This window comes from Brachycentrus maculatus, unplaced genomic scaffold (assembly GCF_059751285.1).
Source record: "Brachycentrus maculatus isolate JH-2025_06_01 unplaced genomic scaffold, ASM5975128v1 h1tg000247l, whole genome shotgun sequence".
Taxonomy (NCBI): domain Eukaryota; kingdom Metazoa; phylum Arthropoda; class Insecta; order Trichoptera; family Brachycentridae; genus Brachycentrus; species Brachycentrus maculatus.
This window is the reverse complement of record NW_028280998.1, coordinates 745323-770000: the sequence shown is the minus strand read 5'-3', so window position 1 is coordinate 770000 and position 24678 is coordinate 745323. Positions and strand designations below refer to the sequence as shown.

The following is a 24678-nucleotide window of genomic DNA, read 5'->3' as shown; positions in this document are numbered from 1 at the left end:
TGATGATAAGATTAATAATAAAAATGAAGATTTACAAATTACACAGAAAAAGTGCTTGAAGAATGAAAATAAAAATAAAGTAGAAAAAAATACTACAAAATATAAAACAAAATATACTCCAGGAAAGAAGAAATTAGAAGTAGATTGTCTAAGCAGGAATCCAGTATTAAAATCGAATGAAAATGCAGATGAACAATTAAAAGTTGTAAATTTGGTTAAATTAGAAGATAATTTAAAAGATCAGAATAAAAATAAAGACATACAAAAAACACAGAAACAGTGCTTGAAAAATGAAAATAAAAATAAAGTTGAAAAAACTTCTACGAAAGATAAAATAAAATATACTCCAGGTGGTTTCGCCACAGTGCGAAATGAAACTCAAAAAAAATAGTTATTCGAAGGACCAGTCTTATATTATTAACAATAAGACGACGATTCTACAAGATAGAAATATTTAGATCGATTTGGAGTCGTGATACTCTCCCGAGTTAGTTCGATGATTTATGCTCGAACTTTCAAGTACCAAGGGAAGGCGAGTTCGATAAATATCAAATAGCACGTATGAATAAAGAACTAACCTTTTATTCTTATAGATGGTCTTGATCCAGCGCTGGGATCAGGGCGATTCTCTCTTGATGGTGGTGATGGGGTCACAAAATACAGCGAGGTATTCACAACAATTCAATAAAATACAGCGAGGTATTCACAACAATTCAATAAAATACAGCGAGGTATTCACTACAATTCAATATATAGAGCGCCCGCGTGAAGAGTCAAATTGCAACTGTTTTTACTTTTGTTTTTTTTTGTCTTTTTGGCAGTCGGGCGTCGTTCGAAATTCAAAACGTACTACCGACAAGTACCGGCCAAACCACCAGGAAAGAAGAATTTAGAAGTAGATTGTCTAAGCAAGAATCCAGTTTTAGAATCGAATGAAAATGCAGATGAACAATTAAAAGTTGTACATTTGGTTATATTAGAAGATACTTTAAGAGATCTGAATAAAAATGAAGGAATTCAAAAGAAAAAAACAAATGGATTGAAAAAAACTGTGTCTACTTTAAAAGGGTCAAGAAGAAAAAAAAAATACAAAAAAAGAAAGAAAAAAAAGAACGGAAAAAAGAAAAAAAAAAAACAAGAAAGAAAAAAAAGAAAGAAAAAAAGAAGGAAAAAAGAAAGAAAGAAAAAAAAAAAACTTTATCATATCACTTATACCAGTCCCTTCACTACAAGAAGATGATCCGGAGGACGAGTGAAAATTTTACTATGAATTTTCTTCCCCAAGGGGGGAGATGTAATAAAATAACTAGGTACCTACCTATACATTTTATTAAGTACTTACAAAAAGTACCTACATAAAACAGTTCTACCACCAGATGCCGCATGCGTCGCTCAGAATTAAACAAAAGACTTCCGATAATATTATTAACTGTCAGAATCAGATAGATAGATAGATAGATAGATATAAAAATTATTATAAAGATAAATTAAGAATAAACTTTAATTACAAAGCAACACATTGTTTATTTTATTATTATACACCCACTTTACATATTATTTACACTTAATTTTCAAAAGGAAAATATTACCACGTTATATATATATATATATATATATATATATATATATATATATATATATATATATATATATATATATATATATATATATATATATATATATACATATATATACATATATATATATATATATATATATATATATATATATATATATATATATATATATACATACACGACATATTACTATAATACGTAGCAAATTTCATACAAATGTTCAAACATTATCTTAGGGAACATGTAAGTTACAGATGAGTAAATTTGAACTGAGATACTTCCTTGAATGAACGGAAATAAGCGCTTCCTCAATAAGGAAATAATAGATACGGAGTGTGGTATGCGCAAAACCGTTACATACATAGTAAAACCATTACACGTGGAATTATAATGGTTTTACTATGTACAGTATCGAACAGATTAATTGAAACAAAACTTTTTTTGTTGTATTTTCGTAAAAAGTTCTGTAAAATCTTTTGTTTATTAGCTATATCACAAATTCATATTTAATATGATCTCATTTGGGCTCAATCAAAGATTTAACTCTTCTTGGCATCTGATCACACTTTTCATTTAAACACTTATCCGCACCCCAATGGTGCATAGGGCACTGCATCATATAAACGCAGTGTTCTGTCAATCGTTAACACATGAAGGAAAGCTGATCACCCCTGCGCTTCGGCTACCAGTCCAAGGTAATATTGAATAAATATTAGACTGAAAAAATCACTTTATTAATTTGACCCCCCAGGGAATCGATCCCGGGACCTCCAGTACGTAAGACGAGCGTGCTGTCCATTACACTACGGATGCGGACAAATATATATGTATTTAATTTAAATATCTTGTGAAATTTTTGTCACGATACGAAGTTTTTTAGTGACGGAGTAGCTCGAGACGTTGGCGTGTTAAATCGTATAAAAATTTTCACTGTGTAAACTCGGATATGGTTCAAGAATGTTCGCCTCACAAATTGTGCCATAAAGTGTACTTTTCAAGTAAGCGATCCCCATAATTCAAAGTTTTGGTACATTTGTCAATTCGGTTTCAAACCACCTGACACACTCACATTTTGTAAATGTTTACCTTCACTAAAAAAAACCTTTTTTAAAAGTGAGACATTTTGCAAATGTGTACCTTCACCAAAAAAATACCTTTTTTAAAAGTGAGACATTTTGTAAATGTGTACCTTAACCAAAAAAAAATACCTTTTTTAAAAGTGAGACATTTTGTAAATGTGTACCTTCACCAAAAAAAATACCTTTTTTAAAAGTGAGACATTTTGTAAATGTGTGCCTTCACTAAAAAAAACCTTTTTCAAAAGTGAGACATTTTGTGAATGTGTACCTTCACTAAAAAAAACTTTTTTTAAAGTGAGACATTTTGTAAATGTGAACCTTCACTAATAAAACCTTTTTTTAAAGTGAAACATTTCGTAAATGTGTACCCTCACTAAAAAAACGTTTTTCAAAAGTGAGAATCAAACCTTCGAGATCTCAAACAAAGATGACGAAAAATATGAGATGAAAATATCTGGGTATTCATAGGGCTTAAGACCGTCAAAGGATTGGTTAAGTGAACACTTTACACACGTGTAATATTCACCAATTCTACCAAAACCACACTACTCAAATTTTTGAGACTTCTAGATATACTGATCAAATTCATAACACATTATGCACGATTACACAATAGTCATCTGTGGTGGCATGAAGAAAGCTTTTGTTAGAGACATTTCCATTTGTATGTGAAGTTCGAATCCTGGATTATATTCAGACTTGAGAAACGTTTGGAGACATCTAATAATAAAAAAACCCTTATCCGCACCCCAATGGTGCATAGGGCACTGCGTCATATAAAGTGCATTGTTATCTCGATCGTTTACACATGAAGGAATGGTGATCAGCCCTCCGCTTCAGGTACCAGTCCAGGGTAATATTGAATAAATATGACAGTGTAAAATCACTTAAATTTATTTTACCCCCCCCTGGTAATCAAACCCGTGACCTCCAGAACGGTAGCCAAGCGTGCTGACCATTACACTACGGAGACGAACAAAGGAGACATATACACTAATAATTTGATAACTTAATTTATTTACAAAATTTTGAGTATGAAAAAGTATTTAAACACAATGAAAATATTGTTTTGTATGGCCTTGTAGTGTTTTTATTTAATTATAAAAAAACACATTTGCAATAAGTTTTCATTATTTAATTAATGTACCGATACCAAGTATAAGTAAATATTTTAATTCAGACAATTTAGTTTTTTTTTCATTTCTAATTTGGAATTTTCTGTTGAAATTTCGTTTGATGAAATCACGAGAGCTTTGATCGTCTAATAAAATACTTTTACAAATTATTACTTTTGTTTTCAAAGGATTGAAACGCTTGCCGCTGATAGTATTAATTACAATTAATTAACGTTGGGAGGTATTGTACATTGTACATGCTACAGCCACCGGCATCGTCTAGAAACATCATCCATTTTCATGAGCAAACTTTCTGATTTAATTTTCAGACGCGCCAACCTAGACTGATGACAAAAATATGTAAATGTGTGTGTATATATATATATATATATATATATATATATATATATATATATATATATATATATATATATATATATATATATATATATATATATATATATATATATATATATATATATATATATATATATATATATATATTTATTTATATATATATATATTTATATATATATATATATATATATATATATATATATATATATATATATATATATATATATATACAATAGCAGGCTGCCTGTATAGAATACACGCCTCTGTAAATATGTATATATGTCAAAAAAGTGGTCTTATACAAGTTCACAATATTTTGAGTATGTCCAAATACTTGTTCACAAATCTGGGTTTTCTCTACTTAGGAGTTGCATCAGTTTTTTTGATGTCTTACAGTTATGTTTAACCAGCATATAAAAGGTCGTAAGCCTTGTGATTATCCACACTTTCGCATTTTTCTTCATCTGTGTTGATGTTAAAATTGTAAAAAAATTAAAACTCCATTGAAAAAATATTGTTTTTAAGGTATTTGTAAAAATATCAAAGACATTTTCCGTTCAGCTGTAAACGTTTATTAAATATCCAGGTTTAATATTACAGTGAAATATCAGGGAACTAAATTTCTCGTGATTTTGTAAGTCAATGGTGTAAGTATCTTTTTTATTTCCTTTCATCTTATTGGCAGGTTTATAATTCCCCCTTCTCCCTTCCTTCAAAAATTATAATATTTTCTTATGAAACTCACTTCTTTGTGAATATTACACCCTTTTTCAGAGATGAAAGACCATACTCTCAGCGAATTCAGAAGACAACTAAGCAAGAAGTATTGTTCAATTACATAAATTATCAAGAAAATCTACGAATTCCCTTCGATATTCTTAGAAAACCTTGTATAATCGTGTACAGAAACATTTCTTCACGTTGAAATCTTACTAAAATATGGCTTTTCTCTTTTCAGGTATGTTGAACAGTTCATAAAGGACCCATGATGATAATAAAAAATACAAAAATAATCAAACAAATCTGTAGCAATAACTCGAGAAAAAATAATTTGAGAAAAGAAGCTGAGCTGAGAAATATGTAGCCTTAAAGTTTAGATAAAACATATCAAAATGGAGTACGAAATAATTCCGACTATGACTTCGGACACGATGATCGAAAACATTACCGGTATATCTGATATGGAATACACCGAAGACAATGATCCGACGAGAGATCCTCTGTACATAGTGATTCCCGTGACAGTTATTTACGTTATCATATTTATAACAGGAGTCGTAGGAAATATCAGCACTTGTATCGTGATTTCGAGAAACAAATCCATGCACACGGCGACCAACTACTACCTCTTCAGTCTCGCAATATCAGATCTGCTGCTGCTGATCAGCGGACTTCCTCAAGAAATGTACTCCATCTGGTCAAGGTACCCCTACGTATTTGGAGAGGCGTTCTGTATTCTGCGTGGACTGGCAGCGGAGACCTCGGCCAATGCGACAGTCTTGACAATAACAGCATTCACGATAGAAAGATACGTCGCAATTTGCCATCCGTTCTTGTCACATACGATGTCGAAGCTCTCGCGGGCTATAAAGCTCATCCTCTTCATCTGGCTGGCGGCTCTGGCCTTCGCGACCCCTCAGGCTCTCCAGTTCGGACTGGTGATGCACCAAACTACGGTTGTTTGCACCCAGAAGATAGTGATCTTGGCGCATTCGTTCGAGATATCCACGTTCTTGTTCTTCGTCACGCCGATGACGCTCATCACCGTGCTGTACGCGCTGATCGGATTCCGGCTGAGGAGCTCCAACATGATGAAGAGAGAAAGGACCCACACGGACACCAGCAACAGGTCGCTGAGGTCGTCCAACAATATAAACAGAAAAGGACCCAAGAAAGGGACCAGCCAATCTTCAAGGCGCGTTTTGAAGATGCTTGGTGAGTTGCATTAATTTTTTTTCTTTGTTGGAAAAAGTTACAAAAAGTATTATAAGTTAATTCATTTGCTGACATTTCTACTTTAAACACATTTAAATATTTACAACATTTTGAGTGTGTCCAAATACTTGTTCACAAAATTATCTGGATTCGGACCTCACATACTAATAAAAGAGTTTGTACTCAATAAAAAGCTTCTTTTCATCTCACCAATAGATGTCCCTAGTGATGTTCTAGTGATTCAAGAATAATGTTTCAAAATTGGTTTATATATATAGAACTTACAAGAATTTGAGTAGTGTAGTTATCAATAATGGGTAGAATTGGTGAATGTCACACGTGTGTAAAGTGATCACTTAAACCAGCCTATGACGGTCGAAAGCCCCTTAAATGCCCAGACTTCCAAATTCTTCTTCATCTTTGATGAGATGTCAAAAAATAACATTTAAATATTAGTTACACCGTTCCTGTCCAATAAAAAGACAAAGCTCTGAGCTTATACTCATTGTTTATTGTTCATACTAATGAATAATTTAATCGTTTTTTTTTTCATATGTATCATTTATTTTGTGTATGTTTGTATTTTTGTTATATTTGATTTAACATTTAAATTTCATTTTTCAACTTTTGTATAAAATTATAATTTCAAAAACAATATAAGAATGTATCCGAAACCACTCGTTGACAACTCCGTCTGCTGTGCCTTACGTATTCACGTAGAGGAAGTAGCTATCAACCAGCGGTTCCAGTTACATCATTTGCTCATTACTGGGAGGAAATCACGTAAAACTCCTCAGGAGAAGGCGGTCTACTGACTGCCATCAACAGACCTTCCGTTCCACTAGAAGAGAGTTCGACATTTTGTATCCTTGCTTGGTTTATGGTACCCATGTCTGTCATTCCTATGGTATGTCTGTCACTATTTTTATCATGAGAAATATTAGATATATTAGAATGAAACAAATTAGAAATATGTACATTATTTTTTATTTATTTTGATTTCATCACACCGAGCCACAGTAACGTATGTTTGAGTAAAGTTAGCATCATAAATAAATTTCATAAATAGTGATTCGATTTTTATTTACAGCTTTTTTTGTTAATAAAGTTGTACATACATGTACATGTATTTTCGATGTATCTACATTAAATTACTGAATAATTTATGTAACGGAACGCGTATAGGATGTTTAGAAAGGAAACATCATATTTAAGAGACTCTTCGTCAAACATGTATATCTTATTCCAGCGATCACCAACATACGGCACGCGAACCGGCTCACAAAAGTTTTCATTCGGGCCTCCAATAATTCCTCGTTTCCGCTTATAAACAATTATTCTTATTCTTCTTCCTCTTCTTCTTCTTCTTCTTCTTCTCCTTCTTCTTCTTCTTCTTCTTCTTCTTCTTCTTCTTCTTCTTCATCTTCTTCTTCTTCTGCTTCTTTTTCTTCTTCTTCTTCTGCTTCTTACCCTTATCCGCACCCAATGGTGTATAGGGCACTGCATCATAATGACCCTGTGTTATCTTGATCGTTACTTACCCGATGGCAAGGTGATCACTTCTGCGCTTCAAGGACCAGTCCAGGGTAATATTTAATCAGTATTGGAGTATAAAATCAGTAATACTTATTTTAAACCCCCCTCTGGGAATCGGACCCGGGACCTCAAGCACAGTAGCTCAACACGCTAACGATTACACAACAAAAATTACCCGATAATGAAATAAATTGAAAACACTTATAAATTTGTGTCATTACACGTTTACCATATCGCTTACTCCTTTCAAGAACGTCATAAATCAAAATTCGTCAATTTTCAGTTGTGCATATTTTCGGAATGCCCAGAAAATGTACTATATCCCAGCAAAAGCGGCATAATTTTAACTCAATATTTACCCGCTACAGGGCAGAAAGTGTTGTTTTTGCATTTTGAAGAAAAGGTATTGTTTAATTATTTTTTTAAATAAACCAAATATTTTTCAAATGGAGAAAAAACCTTCAGGTTTTACTTAAAAAGATCTGTTGCACAGTAAAAAGTTCAATAAGTTGCTTGATATTTATTTTTAATGCATTGTATTATATTTTTAAACTTAAAAAACGTTCTCCTGTAAAATCAAGTTTTTTGATTTATGACGTTCTTGAAAGGAGTGAGCGATATGTCGCCTCCCACAAAAAATAAATTAGAACAAAACAAGCTTTTTCATAATTGACATTTTGAGTGCGTCCGAATACTTTTTAATTAGGAGTATTTTTTTAAATTATTTTTGACATCTCAACATAGATGAAGAAGATTATGGAAGTCTGAGCATTTACAGGTGTAACGACCGTCATAGGCTGGTTTGACGCATTTATTCCATTTGATCGACATTTCTACATTAAAAATATCTTAAAACTAGTAATGCTGTTTCACTTCAAAAAATAGACTACGCTTTTCGCTTGGAGAGGGACTTCACTCTATTTTCGTGTACTCATGAATGATGAAACATAATAGTTTTTTTTTTCTTGGTATCATTTTTTGTGATATTAACATTACCATGTATTAAGGGCATTTAATTTATTGTTAAGAATTCAAATATTTTATATTTTATTTAATATATTTAGAGAAACGAGTCCTTAAAGTAAATTACTTCATATTTTCGATAAGCTGGATGGTCCCAGGTCAACGTTTCTAGTTTCAAACCCACGTCAAAATTCTTCTTTTAATAACGGGCTGCTTAGGACAGAAAAATAATAACGATAATATTTTTTTATTTCTCTTATTTACATCAAAGAAATCTAAACAACAAGCCAACAAAAGCTTTCACAGAGTCATAATTATAAATTGTAAACGAGTTTAGTTTATTAAAATAATAAGCGTCAAGATTTTCCCAGAAATTTGATAGTCTGTGATTAAAATTAAATTCTATTACTTTTCAGCTGTGGAATATTCGGATTGAAAAAAGTTCGGATTAGCGAAAAATTTGTGCTAAAATTTGTGAAACAGTGCCAGTGTTTTCTGGCAGCTCTAACGCTAACGAAGCATTGTAAGACGTTTTTTTTCTTTTAAGGTATAAGTACATTATTTGAACTAACTAACTTATTAAGTTAGTTATAAAAATATATGAAACATTGCTGATTCATATATAGGGTTTTCCAATAAGAGGTTTCATTTTGAATAGCCCGCTATCTGGGCAGCTGCCACTTTTAAAGCTATCATCTTTTGACAAATGACAAGTAAAAACTACGCGATTAATAAAAATGCAACGATACACGCTTCAACAACGCTTTGAAATTGTTAAAATTCACTACAGAAATGGTGAAAAATTTGCAGTCACAGTTCGCGAAACTAAAGCACTTTTTGGCCGTCGTGAAGCGCCTTCTCGGCCAGCAATAGTGAAACTCGTTAAAAAAAATTGACCTGTTGGGACAATTTGGTGATGTGAAGAATCGAAACCCTCAACGTTTCACTGTTTGGTGCGGTTTTTGAGCTGGCGGTGTGATTGGACCTTACTTATTCAAAAATGAGGCTAGTGCAAATGTTACGGTGAATGGATTGCGCTATCGAGCTGATCAATGATTTTTTATGGTCGGAATTGGAAGATATTGATGTGGACGACGTTTATTTTCAACAAGACGGTGCTACGTGCCACACAAGCAACGAAACAATCGCAATTATGCAACAAAAATTTCCTGGACGTGCTATTTCTCGAAGAGGTGATCACAGTTGGCCCCCGAGATATTGTGATTAAAACCTTGAGACTGTTTTCCTTGGGGCCACGTGAAAGACAAGGTCTATGCCAATGCTCTACAACCGATTGAAGACCTTAAAGATGGAATTCGTGAAGTTATCGAGGACATGCAGCCGCAAATATGCGAATTGGTCATGGAAAATTTCATGAAAAGGATATGGTGCTGCAGCCGTAGCCGTGGCGGCCATTTGGCTGATATCGTTTTCCATCATTAATCGCATACTTTTCTCTTAACAATGCAATAAATATTCATTAATTTATCTTAAAATAAACCAGTTTTTTCAAATATAAAAATGAAACCTCTTATTGGATTACCCTATATTTTAAATATTTTCATTTCTTCACAAGTATTGTGAAATCATACATATTAGGAATATGTGCTTTTTATAATATTTCTTTTCCATTTTATAAGACTGGTACACAGTAACGCAAGGCCATGTTATGGAAGAGGCAAGAACGTTTAGTTTTAATCCACCTACTTCTCTCTGCGTCTTTATTATTTATTTCTTATAAGTTTGTATTTTCACCTGTTAATGAGAACACCTGCTGTTCTGGAAACTAGTCGTCTATAATAAAGTCAAAAAAATCTTATACAAGTGTTTCATTTCTTTATTTGAATCATCATGTTATTCCAGAAAGTTAGTAACAAATTAATAGATTATATAATTTTTCTTATTAATAGATTTATATTATCCACTGACACTTCGTGATGGAATTGCATTTTTAATTTATTATTAGATTAAAACCAATATTTTTAGCTTTTCCACTTTTTTATTTGACCAGCGACCGGGTTTCGTCGTTACCGACATCATCAGACTGGTGATGATGTCGGTAATGACGAAACCCGGTCGCTGGTCAAATAAAAAAGTGGAAAAGCTAAAAATATTGGTTTTAATCTAATAATAAAAAAATAAAAAATAAAATCTTATATCAATCACGTATTTATCTGCTGCGTTAAGCTAGATAGCTGAATAGTTTTTTTTTTATGATTTTCTTAATCCCTCTCATTTTTCGTTTAATTTTTTCAATATTTTCCTTGAATCTAAGAGAAATACTAGTATTTACCGTGGATTCTTAATGCGACAGGTAAAAGAAGTAATTTTTCGGTTGGTTGAAATAATCAGAATCGCGTTGACACTGCTCAGGGAACCCTTATCAATTCCGACTAACTAGAGGGAAAATAAGTATCTCTCTCTGGAAAAGCGAAAGGAAATCCACCTCTATCAATTCGCAGTTTGTCGAGCAGACTTGTTTTAATTTCAAAAAGGTTTCTGACATCGCGTCGGGCTGATATGAAAACCTGAAACAGAGAAATTACAATTTAATATTACATTTTTGAGATGTTACACAAATAGATTTATTCGTTTTTAAATTTCTTTCAACGATGTACAAAATTTTGACGTGGATTTTATGGTAATAAACGTTTACAACATTTTAAATGGGGGTCCAAATAATTGTTTACAAATCTGGAATATAATATATTGTTATCCACCTTGAAGTCTGTGCTTTCTCAGCATTTCTTCTCCATGTTATTATGGATAAATTTAAACGTTGTGTTTCACTCTCTCTCTCTCGCTGCTTGCTGATAGTGTGTGAAGGAGACGTGTATTTACCAGTGCTTACTATTTGTTATTTTATTATAATTTTATGTTTATAACTTTTTATTTTTCTATTAATGTATTCATTAGTGTATTTTTATATTAGATACTGTAAATATATATCATGATAAAGGCATAAGCCATTCAATTAATAAATGAATAAATAAATATCTCCAATTGAGAGTTACTTTTACATTATTTTTCACATGAGATAATTATTATTTGACCCCTCAACATAGATGATGAAAAATATGGAAGTCTGGGCACAAGGTTTTAGGACCGTCATACTTTAACGTCTGGTTTAAATTAATTCTACCCACGATTCACAACTACACTACTCAAGTTCTTGGAACTTCTACATAAATTAATCAAACCGATCATATAAAATCGATCATATCAAACCGATCATAATGCCTTAAAATTAATGCGGAACGGTAAGGCTGTTGGGTATGATAATATTGCTATAGAGTTTGTAAAATGTGGTGGACTGACCACCCTCACATGGATTCACAGACTATTTAACCTGTGTCTTGAGGAAGGATACACACCTCTGGATTGGAGACGGGCAGTAATCATGCCTCTATTCAAGGGAAAGGGATCTCGCGCAGAGTGTGGGAATTATAGGGCGATAAGCCTGTTAAGCTCTGTCGGTAAACTCTATGGTAAGATTATAATTGAAAAAGTTAGAATGGTGACGAAAGAACGGATTTGGGATGTGCAAGGTGCTTTTATGAGTGGAAGAGGTTGCACAGATCAAATTTTTGCACTACGAATGCTGACGGAAAAGTTTTTGGCTAAAAATCAGAAACTCTTCTGTGCTTTCGTGGATTTGCAAAAGCGTATGATAAGATTGATAGGATAAAATTATGGAGCGTGCTGGAAAAATATGGAGTAGACAATAAACTTATACAAGCAGTTGCTTCCCTCTACGAGGGCAGCACAGCTAGTATAAGAGTGAATGGGGACATTACATCATGGTTTGCAATATCCAAAGGCGTAAAGCAGGGATGTGTAATGTCACCATGGTTGTTTAATCTCTATATGGACCATTGTATGAAAGAAATTGAAAGTATGGGAGTCGGAGCGTAAATGATGAATATAACTGTTAGTTGCTTGCTGTATGCGGATGACGCCGTACTGCTAGCGAGCAGCGCGGAGGACTTGCAACTAATAGTGTCAAGAATGTATGATGTATGTATGGAAAATGATCTGGAATGAATGAAGGTAAGTCAAAGGTCATGGTGTTTGAAAGAGAGAAAGATTTGACAGAATGCAAGATTATCGTGCACAATGAATCCCTAGAACAGGTGCAAGAATTTTTATATCTAGGAAGCATGTTCACAAGGGATGGAAAAGTGGATAAGGATATTGAGAGAAGAGTGAATGCAGGGAATAGAATAAATGGTGCTTTTAACAGAGTGATTGGAAATAAGAATATGTCCATGGAAGCCAAGCTAGCGGTTCACAACGGCGTGCTAGTACCGACACTAATGTATGGAAGCGAAACATGGAACTGGCAAAGGAAGGATGAAAGCAGAGTGAACGCTGTTGAAATGCGCTCCCTCAGACGAATGTGTGGAAAATCATTGTATGACAGAATTAAAAACGACGATATAAGAAAGGAATGTAAGGCTGAACGAGGAATAATTAGAAAGAGCTCTTTGCGGTGGTATGGACATGTGGAGCGAATGGATAGCGAGAGAATGACTAAGAAAATATATGTGGCGAATGTGAGAGGGAAAACAGAGCACGATCAGATCAATCAGAACCTAAAATCTGGCAATGTCAAAAGTCTGCGTAATCGGAGGGCATGTATGACTAGATGTATGGATGTGAAGGAGGCGAGGAGTGTATGTCAGGACAGAAGAGTGTGGCTTTCCATCCTCTCTGCCTACCCCTGCGGGGAAACGGCGTGATGGTAGTAGTAGTAGTAGTAAATATATATATATATATATATATATATATATATATATATATATATATATATATATATATATATATATATATATATATATATATGTATATATATATATATATATAGTAGTAAATATATATATATATATATATATATATATATATATATATATATATATAGTAGTAAATATATATATATATATATATATATATATATATATATATATATATATATATATATATATATATATATATATATATATATATATATATATATATATATATATATATATATATATATATATATATATATATATATATATATATATATATATATATATATATATATATATATATATATATATATATATATATATATATATATATATATATATATATATATATATATATATATATATATACATATAAATATATATATATATATATATATATATATATATATATATATATATATATATATATATATATATATATATATATATATAAAGAAATTAAAATGGGCTTTTTACAAGTGTTTTTTTTATATTGTACATCATTTTTTTAAATGATATATGGGTACATCAAAAATATATTCATTTTATAACTTGCTCTCACTTCCTTCAGCCAATAGGGTTAGTAGCTGAATCCAGGCACATATCCTGATAGGATATGTCTGATCATGCGGAAACGACCATTTCCGGTCAATTGGTACTGCTTTCATTTCTTCTAAGAATCGGAAATAAGTCTTACTTCTAGTAATTCGTATTAAATCGATGTTTAAACGAGGAAAATCTGTGAAATCTTTTGTTAAACTGTTAACCTAAAAAAAGTATTTTATTATTTATTTACATATTTTGTTTTCGGAATGCCCAAATAATGTACTATATCCTAGCAAAAGCAGCATGTTTTTTGCTTAATATTTACCCGCTACAGGGCAGAAAGTGTTGTTGTTGCATTTTGAAGAAAAGGTATTGTTTAATTATTTTTTTAAATACTAAATATTTTTCAAATGGAGAAAAAACATTCAGCTTTTACCTAAAAAAAATCTGTTGCACAGTAAAAAGTTCAATAAGTGGCTTGATATTTATTTTTGATACATTGTATTATATTTTTAAACATTAAAACGATCCCCTGAAAAATCAAGTTTTTTTTATATTTGACGTTGTTGAAAGGAGTCAGCGATTTGTGTTTTTATTTTTTTCAAATTTTTTTCTTTTTTATAATATTTTTGCAAGCCATAGCTAAGTCATTATTAGAAATAGGTTTCAAATTGTGGTAGGGGGGTTTCGAACCGAGAAACTCTGACTGAAGACTCAACAACACTAACCATGGGACACGGGAGCAAAATGTAAAATATAAAGCAATAAGAGGTACAGTAAATAGGCATATTAAAAATATAAGGTAAGAAGCATGTTTAAAAGAAAAGAAAAAAATATTATTACCTACTATTTTATATCCAGATGTAAAATTTGCATAGTGTAATTTTTATATTATATCATCTAATTCAGGCCTGGCCAACTCAAATTGCACCCCGGGCTGCATTAATAGCCTAAAATTTTTCCAAGGGGCGTATATAGAGATTAGAAAAAAAATATAAGAACGAACTTCATACTTATTGATTTTTTTGGAAGTATTAAAAATTATTTTAATGCAGAGGTAATCAGAAAGTACAATCAGGTTAATTGTGAAAAAAACATTACTACGACCAGATGTGAGAAGAGAACACATTGAACATTTTTTTTTTTTTTAATTACCTAACGTCCAAGTGACTCTGAAATCTAGCTACGGCTTATGCAACACCGTTTATCATGTCCTTACTCAGGCTTCAACTTTATAAGTTTCATAGCCTATGCCTACTTGTGAGTGGATTTACTCTTTATGTTTAAAGTTACTATAATTTCATGTAATTCATGAGTGAAAATTCTAGGCAAAAACACTCGCCACATTGAACCAACAAAAAAAGTATTTGTAAATAAATATTATGATTTTTTTTTCAATTTTTTAATTAGGACACATAAATGAAATAATATTATCAATTTCATTTTATATTTATCAAAACAATTTCTAAATGGCCACTCAGTACGAGATTTGAGATTCTTTTCGATTACTTAATTTTTCTAAATCTATTTTAATAGTTGATGTTGCACACCTTAACCGGGTTTTCGAGATTTACGTCTGTTATTGACGACCTATTTTTATTTCTACTATTTCATTTTGGAAAAAAAATCTCCACAAACTTATGTAGATCCAAAGGCACAATTTTTTGATTCACAATTTCAATCAGGAAATTTTGTTGTTGTTATGCACTTCCTATAAAATTCAATTTTTGGGATCGTGGGGTAAATTCATCACACATGACCGCGGGCCGTGGGTTGGCCCCCCATGATCTAATCGATTGCTTTAAACGTGCAATATCGCATACTTTTCATCTCCACGAGGTTCTTAAAATACCAATATGGATAAAAAAATATTTTTATGATGATATAAAATACAAATAAAATTTTATTATTCATAAAACGAATAATATTTATATGATAATTTCCTGACCACATCATTATCTTATAATCGACCTGAAGAAGGTCAACCTGATTTTTATACTATCAAAATTATCAAAAATATGTTTTTAATATATTACATTATTAATAATTTACATAACACGCTTCCAATGTGGAATTTTAAAATGGACAAGCAATTTAAATAGTATTTAATGACTTGAAATTTTTTTATACTTCCTTGACTTGCTTTCCAAGAACAATAAAAGGTAGAGCTCAAAGAGGATTCCACTGATTGCTATATTTTGTCCTTTTATTTTGCAGGACTCATTCAGTTAGCTAACTTTCCTTCTCACTCATACTGCGGTATGGTTTCTTAAACTTAATATGCCCGAAGTAGGAATGAATGCATTTTTCTGTGTATTTCAGATATTCATTGTGGAGATTTATTTAGTTACTGCTAGTCCCTAATGAATGATATCGCTATTTTTCTGTATTCTGTGGAGATTCATTTGGTTACTGCTACTCTTTCATGAATGGAATCGCTATTTTTCTGCATTCTGTGGAGATTCATTCGGTTACTGCTAGTCCCTAATGAATGATATCGCTATTTTTCTGTATTCTGTGGAGATTCATTTGGTTACTGCTACTCTTTCATGAATGGAATCGCTATTTTTCTGCATTCTGTGGAGATTCATTCGGTTACTGCTAGTCCCTAATGAATGATATCGCTATTTTTCTGTATTCTGTGGAGATTCATTTGGTTACTGCTACTCTTTCATGAATGGAATCGCTATTTTTCTGCATTCTGTGGAGATTCATTCGGTTACTGCTAGTCCCTAATGAATGATATCGCTATTTTTCTGTATTCTGTGGAGATTCATTTGGTTACTGCTACTCTTTCATGAATGGAATCGCTATTTTTCTGCATTCTGTGGAGATTCATTCGGTTACTGCTAGTCCCTAATGAATGATATCGCTATTTTTCTGTATTCTGTGGAGATTCATTCGGTTACTGCTACTCCTTCATGAATGGAATCGCAACGTTTTGCGGGATACATTAAATTTTGATAGAATATCGATTTTTTCCACATGGAATTTCCATTAAGAAAGGTGCTTCTAGCAGTCTATGGATTTATCTTAATTTGACATTAACTTGTGGAAAAACGTAATAATTTTTATATAAAAACAAAAATACTTGTAAAGAAAACTCCTTACTTTATCAATGTAAATATGACTACTTTCAAAAACTACAGATCTTTTCATGAACAGATCAATGTAAATATGACTACTTTCAAAAACTACAGATCTTTACATGAACAGATCAATGTAAATATGACTACTTTCAAAAACTACAGATCTTTTCATCAACAGATCAATATAAATATGACTACTTTAAAAAACTACAGATCTTTTCATCAACAGATCAATGTAAATATGACTACTTTCAAAAACTACAGATCTTTTCATCAACATGTTAAAGAAACAGCTTGCATTTTTACCAATTGATGAGCACATTTATAGTTTTCGAAACTAGTCGTGCTAATATTAGTAAACTGAAAAGTGGTCTTTACATTTAAGTCTTTCGAATACATATAATGCTCCTCTATCACCACGTTAGCTTAATGTTATATAAGTATCAGCTTCGGTGAGCTGTTTGGAATAATTTATTTCGATCGTCGATTAAACAAGGAATATAAAATTTTGTTTATTTCATCAATATTTTTATTTGTATTTTATGCGGCTGGTTTTTATTTTGATCATGTATTATTCACATTATTTTAGTAATATAATTCATAAATTTGAGAAAAACATTTATATTTTTCAGACATAGTGTTAATTTGATATGAATAAACATGAAGAAGTGTCTAAAGTAAAAAATTAAGAGCAACAGGAAGAATTTTTGGTTAAACTTATTAGATCAGATACGAAAAATTTTATGGAAAATCAAAATCGTGAATTAAATTTTATTGGTGTACTACTGTTTAAAATTTGCATATTTCATTTTTAAATGTATTCATATTTTTATATCATGTATTATTACAGTATTACATGTATTAAATTTGATTAAGAGCAATAAAATTTGTTTGATAGAAAGTTAATATTAAAATGCATATACCATTACATCGTATAATATATTTATTGATTAGTTCGGCAGTCACTTTGTAGTAATATCGTTCCATTTTATATTTCAATTTTCTCACTAAATATGTACTACTATTTTTTTTGACACGTGTTTTGATACGGTGTTTGAAAATGATGCAGAATGCATTGAAACATGTGTCTCATTAGATAAGAAATAGTGGTGTCTTCCAAGGAAAACCAAAATTGAAAATAATATATTTATGTTACTTTTAACAAAATTTTACTGTTTCAATGGGATGAAAAAATCGAAAAATCACTGAATCATTTTTAAACTCCATGTTTCACTTCTATACATTAGGGTTGGAACCAACACTTTATTGTACGGTGCCAGTTTGACTATTAACGCTATTAATTAAGTCATTAAAATATTTACTTTTGACATCTCAACATAGATGAAGAAGAATATGGAAGTCGGAGCATTTACGATGCATATTTTTTTTAATTATTCTTCATCTTTGTTGAGATATCAAAAATAATATTTAAAAAAATCCTATTACTGGAGAAAATCCAGATTTGTGAACAAGTGTGTGGACACACACTCAAAATATGGTAAGTCGTTTTTATTTGTTTTACAATTTGAAATTTCAATTCATTCAGTTAAAAAATAATATATTTGTAAATTACAAACTAAAATTTAAACATTAACACAAAAAATATGAAGAAAACAAGAACACTTTTGTTAAAGATGAAGAGAATCTCGTTTCGGAATACCCTCTCAAACAATTCAGCATTTTCGAATGAGAAATTACTTTTCGACACACATACTTCCTTACTTAAACCTTCTTCTTGTATCCAATATTGAACAAAAGCCTCCCTATGGACTTCTTCGACTTACGATACGTTTTTTAATTATTTTTTACTTCGTCAATGTCAATCCAATTATTATTATTATATTCTCTTTTAAAAGTCTCATTACAATTTTACAGCATTATAATTTTTTTACCAAGCCACTGGAAGTGTCTACGTTCTAAAGAAAATCTTTTAGTTTACGGCAGGAAGCAGGATGAAAATAGAAATACTTAACAAAAAGTCAAAATCTTATTCAACTCCGGAAATAGAAAAATACCTTATTTGCAAAATATGTTCATGGAGTGTGTGGTAATTTTTGCTCACAAATACTGAATTTTGTCCACTTTGGAGTTATTTATATCAAGATTACTTTATAAATAAAATACTTGAGTTGAAAAAGGATATGTATAGCTCGGAATTTTAAGACTTACGACCTGTTATTGGCTAGTTTGATTGACCTTTTTACTTGTTATTTTACTGTAATTTGGGTGTGTTCAAATACTCGTTCAGAAATCAAGGGGTTCCTCCAATTAGGAATTATTTTTACTCTGACATCTCAACATGGATGAATAAAAACGTGTAAATCTGGGCATATCAAGACTTGAGACCTGCCATTGATTAGTTCAAATGACACAAAATTTTCTGTGTCCAAATACTTGTTCACAAATCTGGGTTTCTCCAGGACTAATTTTTGACATCTCAATCTCTGAAGATGAATATGGAAGTCTGGGTTTTTACAGGACTTATGACATATGATTGGCTGGTTATGTGATCACTCCACACACGTGAAACATACTGAAGTACTCAATTTTTATCATTGATCTCATGACACTGTACATGTGAGTTCACAAGAGCTATCTGTGTTTTTTTAAATGGGTATTGCATTTATTATTTACTTCGCTTATTATTTACAAGGTTTATAGATCATTTGGTGGATTTCATTTATGTGTGTTGGATTTCAAAATTATTTTAGTTAGTAAATAATACTAAATAGTAATGAATATACACTCGTATATGATAGAAGCACCTAAGGACGAGATGAGCTGTCCCCAACAGCCTACATAGACGATAAGTGAAGAAAGAGCAAGGAAGAAGAAAAAATATGATAAATATGAAAACGAATATATCTTCACTTCATCTTAGCAACTTGTCTCAGCTTTTTAATATGTTTTACTCAAATAAAGTCCCAGATTATTGGAAAATTTAATAGTGTTTCAATTCATAGTAAAAAAGTGAAATTCAGCATTTAAATTGTGAAAGCAAGACGCAAAGATTGAAATTTTGAATAGTGCAGCGTTTGTTTATGCCAGAGATGGCAAACCTTTTTGAGCTTGAGTGTCAAATATTTTTTTTCAATAGAATATAATATGCCGTATGCCACATGCCATGAAAATAAAAAAAAATGCGTCAAATGTTTGTGTAACCTCGGATTTTAAACATAAACAGAACATTAATACAACGAAAACAGAAATTTAGTACTTTTTAATGGCAATACAAAGTAAAAAAATAAAATAAAAGCTAGATGCTATTTTTTTATATCGGTTTAGTTTTTAATAAAATATATACAAGCATATCTATTTATTTATGCATGAATGTCGTTATATCATTAGTTTCCGTCGTTTGCGAAACTATTGATGTAAAAAAAAATACACATGGCTATTTTAATATATTTTCTTTTTTTTTATAATTTGTATTTTATTTTTTTATTATATCTGAAGTTACACAAACATTTGATGTATTTTTATTTCCATGGCATGTGGCACACGACATATTACATTCTATTAAACAATTTTTTTGACACTCATGCTCAAAAAGGTTTGCCATCCCTTGCATAAACGAACGTTGGCGCTTTTCAAAGTTTTAATATTTTCCTCTTGCTTTTACAATTTAAATGCTGAATTCCAATATTTAACTATGAAATGAAACACTATCCAATTTTCCAGGAATAATCACTTCTTTTCTGTTCGTTCGCGTACCACATAAAATTGCATCGCGTGCCATCGGTTCGCAATCCCTGGTATATGCCATTAAGTAATGCATTGGGAGGAAGTGGGAGGAAAACTGAGGCGTCAGAGAAACGGAAAAGTCAACACCATCAACCCCATGGGCAAAGAAAAACGGAGACTGGCAAAAAATAATTAAATTATAAATTCATCGTAAAAAATATATTTTGGGATGAATAAAATAAACTATGTAAATATCTATTACTTTAAAGCCAAAAAACGATTAATTGCAACTTAATTTTTTTCCAACCACGGGTAATATTTGACGGAATGGAATTTTTTGCTTAATGTACCGTTTTTGTATTGAAAAAATAAGTTTTTCTTCGAAATAAATTTAAAGTATGGTTTTGAAATGACACGAGTTAATGCAAGGTAAGGAGTTAAAATAAAAACAATATTTATTACAAAAAAAATCAAAAAAAAAAATGAGCGTGGAGAGACGTCTATCCCTCAGCGCGACCGAACGCGTTCTAATTTGAACATACTAAATTTCAACCTTAAGTTCATATTTGTGGTATTCCTTCATTGATGATTTTCACTACGCTCTACATTTTGAGTGTGTCCAAATCCTTGTTTACAAATCTGGGTTTCTCAACATTAGCAGTTTTTAGGAGTTATTTTTATATCTCAACATGGATGAAAAAAATGGAAGTCTGGATATATACTGGACCTATCATAAGATGGTTTAAGTGATCACTTTATACACGTAACATTCACCATTCTACCCTCATGCGCTCAGACTGTTTATGACGTATGCGACGAAGAGAGTAGAAACGATTATCCCACTCTTCCCTTTCAACTCCTGGTTGAATTCAGAAAAGGAGAAACGTTCCACTTTTTCGTCTGATCCATGTCGATTTTACCTACCGGGCCTTAAAAATTCACCTGAAAATATATAAACGCATTAGTTTCCAAGATCCTTATTATTTTTTAATTAAATTTTATCACAGATTTCCGTTTTTTATGCAAAATAATTTGTAATGTAAATAAATACAAACAATGTAATGAAAAGCTTAAAATACGTTTTGTAAAAAAAACCGTATGAAGTTTTCGAGTTCTTTTGTAAAATTCCATAAATGGCTGAAATCGACGCTTTTATTGAAAATTATACAATTCTCGAAATGTAAACAAGGCATTGTGAGTTAAAAATACATTTTTTATCAGTAAGGCTTATTATAACAGTAAACCAGTAAATATATTTTTATATCGAGGTTTGTGTTTTCAATTTACCTACGTACTCTGTTGCGTTCAACAATATGCCATTCACAGAAGATCAATAGCTTAATAACTTATTTCATTAATTGATTCGGCAGTCACTTTGTGTTAAAATCTATCCATTTTCAATAAATGTTTTACTTCGTAAATACCACTATTTATTAAAATCTACTGTGACACGTGTTTCGATGCATTCCGAATCATTTTCAAACACCATAATGTTTGATTCGGCAGTCACTTTGTGGTAAAATCTTTCCATTTTAAATAATGTTATGCGTAGTAAATACCACTGTTTCATTAAATCTACTGTTACACGTGTTTCTATGCATTCCGCATAATTTTCAAACACCGTACGAGAAACTAATTCTAAATTTTAGAGTGCGGTGTTTGCCCATGTTTGAAAATGATGCGGAATGCATCGAAACACACGTCACAGTAGATTTTAAGAAATAGTGGTATTTTCTAAGAAAAACTTTAATTAAAAACTTAAACTTAAAAAAAAAAATTAGCTCACGATCGCTTTCTGCAGGGGCAAGCAGAGAGAATAGAACGCCACACCAACCTGTCTTTGCAAACATTCTTCGCCTGTTCCTCATTTATGCATCTCCACATACATTTTTCATCTTCTACCCCCTATCCGCACCCAATAGTGCAAAGGGCACTGCATTATCTTGATCGAGCACTACAATATCTTTAATATTTTTAATCGTTTTTTCTTCACTCATTCAATTGAATATATGTGTATATAAGTATATTTATTTATATAAATATTAATATTTATGTATATATATATATATATATATATATATATATATATATATATATATATATATATATATATATATATATATATATATAATATATATATATATATATATATATATATATATATATATATATATATATATATATATATATATATATATATATATATATATATATATATATATATATATATATATATATATATATATATATATATATATATATATATATATATATATATATATATATATATATATATATATATATATATATATATATATATATATATATATATATATATATTTATATATTTATATATATACATATAAATATATATATATATATACAATATATATATATATATATATATATATATATATATATATATATATATATATATATATATATATATATATATATATATATATATATGTGTGTGTGTGTGTGTGTGTGTGTATATTTATGTTTTTAGTTAACTGAAAGTTACCTGAATTTAGTTAACTGAAAAGCTTTCCCATTGAACATTGGTTGAAAAAATTAACATCGTTTCTATTTTATGCTTATCTTTAAAAATAGAGAAAACCTTTTTAAATCAAAATATTTTATTATAAGGCACTTTATATTCTTGGAACATAATTCTTTTGAGAAAATTAGATTGGTGTCATATTTTAGAAAAACCGAAATCAGAATTAAATAAAATATTCATTTTTCTTTTTATTTAGTCACCTTGATCATGGTGGGCTTATGGCATAAAATGTATTCAAGAGTGATTCTATTGACTATGCAAATTATTTTTATCGAGATTCCTTCGAAAGGAATAACAAGTCGATAAATTTGGCATAGGAAATAATTAATGCAAAGATATACGAGACGATATTAACGAACAGATGGTAGAGTAATGGAAGACCACAAGGACTATGGAAGTAACTCTTTTATAGAATCCCACAAATCTCCTTTTAAATTCAAATCAGACACAGAATTCAAACACAAATTGAATAAATAAATTGGATAAGAATAATGAATGTTGTAAAATACTTGAATTTTCATTTCAGAATTTCATTCATTCATTCCAACCCTTATCCGCACCCCAATGGTGCTTAGGGCACTGCATCATGTAAACGCAGTGTTATCTTGATCGTTAACACACGAAAGAAAGGTGATCAGACCTCCGCTTCAGGTACCAGTCCAGGGTAATATTTAATTAATATTAGAGTGAAAAAATATTTTACTACTACTACTACTACCATCACGCCGTTTCCCCGCAGGGGTAGGCAGAGAGGATGGAACGCCACACTCTTCTGTCCTGACATACACTCCTCGCCTCCTTCACATCCATACATCTAGTCATACATGCCCTCCGATTACGCAGACTTTTGACACCGCCAGATTTTAGGTTCTGATTGATCTGATCGTGCCAAGTCTTTTTCGGTCGTCCATGTTCTGTTTTCCCTCTCACATTCGCCACATATATTTTCTTACTCATTCTCTCGCTATCCATTCGCTCCACATGCCCATACCACCGTAAAGAGCTCTTCCTAATCTTTTCAATTATTCCTCGTTCAGCCTTACATTCCTTTCTTATATCGTCGTTTTTAATTCTGTCATACAATGATTTTCCACACATTCGTCTGAGGGAGCGCATTTCAACAGCGTTCACTCTGCTTTCATCCTTCCTTTGCCAGTTCCATGTTTCGCTTCCATACATTAGTGTCGGTACTAGCACGCCGTTGTGAACCGCTAGCTTGGCTTCCATGGACATATTCTTATTCCCAATCACTCTGTTAAAAGCACCATTTATTCTATTCCCTGCATTCACTCTTCTCTCAATATCCTTATCCACTTTTCCATCCCTTATGAACATGCTTCTTAGATATAAAAATTCTTAAAAAAATAAAAATATTCTTATAAAAATATTTTACACAAGTCAAAATGCTATAAAAAGTTATATAATTTTTATTATTTGTATT

General features: G+C 31.0%; 2 protein-coding genes across 2 annotated transcripts in view; both read left to right on the top strand.

The window, feature by feature from the left end:
* Window positions 1-1240, top strand: part of LOC148306177 (uncharacterized) — a 1686-nt gene extending 446 nt beyond the window's left edge. The window contains exons 1-2 of the mRNA XM_088265523.1: window positions 1-350; window positions 879-1240. The exon at window positions 1-350 is cut by the window's left edge and continues 446 nt beyond it. Coding sequence (XP_088121649.1) covers window positions 1-350; window positions 879-1240 — 712 coding nt within the window. The remainder of the gene's footprint in view (window positions 351-878) is intronic.
* The window catches only part of LOC148306175 (pyrokinin-1 receptor-like), a 162061-nt gene that overhangs the window by 71945 nt on the left and 65438 nt on the right, over window positions 1-24678 (top strand). The window contains exon 2 of the mRNA XM_088265496.1: window positions 5087-6063. Within this exon, the coding sequence (XP_088121622.1) occupies window positions 5241-6063 (823 nt within the window). The 5' untranslated portion in view covers window positions 5087-5240. The remainder of the gene's footprint in view (window positions 1-5086; window positions 6064-24678) is intronic.